The 4,847-nt window shown below is 31.1% G+C and overlaps 1 protein-coding gene across 1 annotated transcript; it reads left to right on the top strand.

Annotated features, from left to right (window-relative positions):
* The first annotated feature begins 307 nt into the window (after window positions 1–307).
* LOC120070658 (VAN3-binding protein) lies at window positions 308–3,418 on the top strand. Its single transcript, XM_039022493.1, has 7 exons — window positions 308–508; window positions 603–689; window positions 796–864; window positions 1,792–2,155; window positions 2,729–2,902; window positions 2,980–3,078; window positions 3,195–3,418. The coding sequence occupies exons 1-7, from the start codon at window positions 308–310 to the stop codon at window positions 3,416–3,418; spliced, it is 1,218 nt and encodes a 405-aa protein (XP_038878421.1).
* Window positions 3,419–4,847: the final 1,429 nt, after the last annotated feature.

Genomic DNA, 4,847 nt, shown 5'->3' with positions numbered 1-4,847 from the left:
AATAGTATTATAATATGTCCAAACACACCCTTTCCAACTGTCAAATCTCACCCTCATCCATCTAACTCTCTTTTTCAATGTCTTGTAACTTTTTGGGTAATTATCAACACGAAGCATCTGTTGAAAAATGTGACTTTTCATTACCCTTTAACGTAGATTTTATTTTCCATTTTTTACGTGGTACGATATTTGTTATTTTACTGTATCATGTTTATAAATATTTGAAGCTCCCCCTAGCTTGGAAGTAAACTTGCTATAATAAGCTATTATATCAAAGACATTTTATTGTCATATCTTTCTCGAAATTATGGAAGGGAAATGGAATAACTTGACAAGTCCTTCGGCTGCACATCCTGAAACAATGGACGTGCTTTCACGAGCATGGTGCAATTTTGCAGTTCAAACTTTAAACCCTGAGCTTCAACCACCTGAGAAATCTTTGCTTCTCATAGACAACCCCATTATCAAGGATCTTGATACCGTCGGCCTTAATTCAGATTCTTTTCCGGTGACTAAATCAAAACTAACCGTTTTTTTTCTTGTTTATTTGAATGGATTAATTATGAGTAATTAATTAATTATGGGATTTGTTGATTATATAGATTATTCAGAAAGTGGAGAAGAGTGTGAAGATGGAAGCTGAAGATCATGTCAAGTATATGCCATCATGGAAATCAAATGATATGAAGGTAAGCAAATTGTAATTAACTTCAAATTAAGTGATGGTTTTTGTTAATTTCTTTTATTGGGTACACATTATGATTTATATATATATATATATATATTTTTTTTCAGTCGTTTATATGGATGCAACAAGCAATGCATCCGGAGTTGAATTACAGCAGTTATTTCCGAAAGAAATGGGTAAGTTTTTATGCTCTCAACTCTAATTATAGTTTTGGTCGAGTTCGTAACCAGTAAGTCAAATTATAATTTTGGTCTGTGGTTTGTGGTTTGGGAAATTTTGTCCCCCTCAATTTAATGGTTAAATTAAGCATTTATTGCGTTGTAATTTTAACGTTAAATTTTATAAAATATGGAAATTTTTACTTCATTTGAAAGAAGAAATATTTTAATAAATATATTTATAATATTTTGTTTGAATGGCAATCGAAAAAGAAAATGAAGTTAAAAATTTTACACATACACCCTTTTAATTATGATTTTGTTAATTAAAAGAAATTAGAATACGAAAAAGTTAAATAGATAATACCTATAACTCCTATGAACTCCAATCATTTTAGTCCATTTTTTTTCTATGTAAAAATAGTATTTCAAATCACTCCAGATTCCAAATAGTTCTCTTTCTTGTCGCAATAAACAATAGAATTCATTTAAAATTTATTATGATTTAAAATATCTCAATATCATGAGGTTCGAAATAGAGCAGACAACATTATAACTTTTTTTAATAGTTAAAATTTAAGTATTTGGATAAAATTATTCAATAAGAAGTTTTTTTGCGCAAAATTTTAATTTGGTGAAATTATTGAGTTTACAAATATTTTAACTACTTTTTCTTAAAAATCAGTGAAAATCAAACTCATGTAAATATTACAATATATATTTAGATTTAGAGTTGGATTATCGTGACAAGTTTAGGGTCAAATTTGAAAATTTTCCCCCTAATAAATTAGGATATGGACAAAAAGCAGCCATGTTATCAGAAAGGACTCAAAGAACTTGACCCAATGACCCCCAAAGGTTCATGGGTCTGGCTGCCCAAATTAAAGTTCTCTTTCTAAATTTTTCAGAATTAATGGTGGTGTATATTTGGGTGTTTTTTTACAGTTTCAATGGAAAATCGTGCCATTGAAGAACTTGTCGATTAAAAAATGGCTAAAGGAACTAAGAAAGAGCCGAAAAGATGAAAATAGGCTTGAGAGGGCTGAAATCCATGCAGCTATATCTGTGGCTGGTGTAGCAGCTGCACTTGCGGCCATTGCAGCCGACACCTCAAGATCAAAAGATGACAACTCAGGCTGCGCTAAGGACGCTGCTGTGGCTTCTGCAGCGGCTTTAGTGGCGGCCCAGTGCGCCCATGTGGCCCAAGCCATGGGCGCCAAAAGAGAACAGCTTAGCAGTGTTATTGGGTCAGCCATGAGCAGTACCACTGCCACTGATATCCTAACCCTCACAGCTGCTGCTGCCACATGTAAATAAATTTGGATAGAACTTTTAGGATAATAATTAAATGACATACCAAACTTTTTTAAGAATTACAAATATAGCAAAATATATCAGTAATAAACTCTATCGTTGATAGACTCCTACTAGTTAAATTTTCTTATATTTGCAAATCGTTTTACATTGTGCTATATTTATAAATACTTTGGGTTTAATTATTTGCAACTGTCCCATAAGTTGCAAATATAGCAATCGAGCCCAAATTATTAACAGATATAGCATAATGCAAAAAAATTTGTAAATGTAGCAAAATTCAAATCCAACTCTCAGAATCTATTAATGATAGACCATGTTGCTAGTCGGAGTCTTATCATTGATAGATCATCATATCACTAGTAGAAGTCTATCAGTGATAGTCTATCACTACTAAATTTTGCTATGTTTATAATTATTTAAAAATATTGTTATACACTTGATTATTATCCCAATCCATTACAAATATCCTAAATTTATACTTTGCATTTCAATTTTGGACTTTTGGGTTAATACCCATTGAGCCCAACAGGCCCAGTTCCAATTGACATGCCCATTTTCTTGGCAGCCTTGAAAGGAGCGGCCACGCTTAAAGCAAGATCTGAATGCAAAAACAAATCAAGTGGAGTTGCATCTGTTCTACCTATAGAAGACAACCACGAGATTGAGATTGGTTTCAATCTTGAAAAATCAAGATCCATTTTAGCTAAAGGTGTTCTTCTCAAAGTTGAGTCACCAAATGGTAAGATATATTCAAATGAATGAAATCTTGATTTGCTTTTGCTAAAAAATAACAATACCACACATTTATTTTCTCAGGAAAGTATAAGAAGCGATCCATCTCTATCATCCAAAACAATGACACGAAAGTAATTCTAAAGGTTAGGAAGCTTAACATGTTGAAGACCAAACAAGAAAGTAAGTTTTTTACTTCAAATACATTTTGTTATACTTCCTCTCCATCATTGAAGTTATGCAAAGGCTTTGATTATACTATATATGTAGTCTTGACTGATTAAAATTTATTTATTCAGGTGTTGTGTTAGATATGTACATTGAGTTATATAGAGATGAAGATGAAGATGAAGATATCAATGACGACGATGAGGAGATTCATACATGTTATCTCATTGTTTTAACCACAAATAAGGGTACATTCAAGTTAGACATGACGAATGATTATCAAAACTATAAGATATGGGCAACCACTATCAATCAAATGCTTACGCTTTCTTCTCATTCTTTTACAAGAATATGAACTTTTTGTGTTCAATGCTTATGGTGTGTACTTTATGCACGTTGCTATGTTTCCAAAATTCAATATTTGTAATTTAATTATATTGTGTAAATTAGTACATATTTTTCACCTTTTTTATTTTAAATTATATGAGAACTTTCTTTTAGAGTATTATATGTGTATAAAAGCATCTCTTTCATGGGCGGAGCAACCGTATAGTTAAGGGCTGAATGAACCTCAACCTGAAAACAATTTTATACCAATATTCATTTTAATGTATATTATGAGCAAACTACTTTTTTAGTCCTTAAATTTTAAATAATAGGTGTCTTTGGTTCCTAAGTTTTTAAGACATACATTTTTAATCTTTGATCTTTTTAGAAGTACATTTAGTCCCTGAATTTTCAAAATATACTTTTTTAGTCTCTAAGTTTTTTAAAATAGACTTAAAAAGGTCCATGAACTAATTTTTTTATTTTCATTTTATATAATTATATCAAAATTTGAATTACAAAAATATGTTAAATAATAATTTTAGAGAGAAGAGGTCATCTTTAAAAAATTAATTTTAATTTAAAATAATAATAACAAATTAATGTCAGGACTTTTTAAACCTATATCTAGAAACTCAAGGACTAGAAAAGTATATTTTGAAAACTTAAGGATCAAAATAACATATTATAAAAACTCAAGGACTAAAAATAAGTATTTTGAAAACTCAGTGACCAAACACATATATTCTTCAAAATTGGGGGCTAAAAAGTTAATTTTTAATCTATTTTTTTTAAGCCCCCATTGTTATTTACAAATCTATTGAAAACATTCTCCACATCTAAAACATGTTAAAACTATTGGGCTCAATATAAATCTGAACAAATCTTCCATATATGCTATTAATGTTAACAGAGAAAGGGTTGAGGATGTTGCTAAAAGTTGGGGTATTCCTCATTAGTTCCTCCCTATTAGTTATGTGGGGTCTTCTCTCGGGGGAAGCCTCATTCATGTGCTTTTTGGGAGCAAACTTGGAAAATTTAAAGGAAGTTCAACAACGGGAAATATTCACATGTTTCCAAAGGAGGAAGGCTCAAATTAATCCAACCCTCTCATGCCAGCCTCCCCACCTTCATGTTATCTGTCTTCAAAGCCCCCATTGTTGTTAACAAATCTATTGAAAAACATCGACGAAACATCCTTTGGAAAGAAAACAATAGTGTGTTAGCATAAATACTTTATATCTATATTGAATAAATAAATCCTAGAATCATTCATGTCAAATTATCAAGAATATATACATACCAGATTCCATTGAAAGATTGATGATGACTTTAAAGTGGCGGCTCCAAATGCCCTAAGTAGGATCTCTTTCTAGATGGGATTCAAGAAAGACTGAGTACTTATTGCTTTGGTATATTGGGGACCATAGCCCTAAGGTTTCTTTATATACTAGTTC

This window comes from Benincasa hispida, chromosome 2 (assembly GCF_009727055.1).
Source record: "Benincasa hispida cultivar B227 chromosome 2, ASM972705v1, whole genome shotgun sequence".
Classification (NCBI taxonomy): Eukaryota; Viridiplantae; Streptophyta; class Magnoliopsida; order Cucurbitales; family Cucurbitaceae; genus Benincasa; species Benincasa hispida.
Note: the sequence above shows the minus strand (reverse complement) of the source record. Positions and strands in the feature narration are given on the sequence as shown.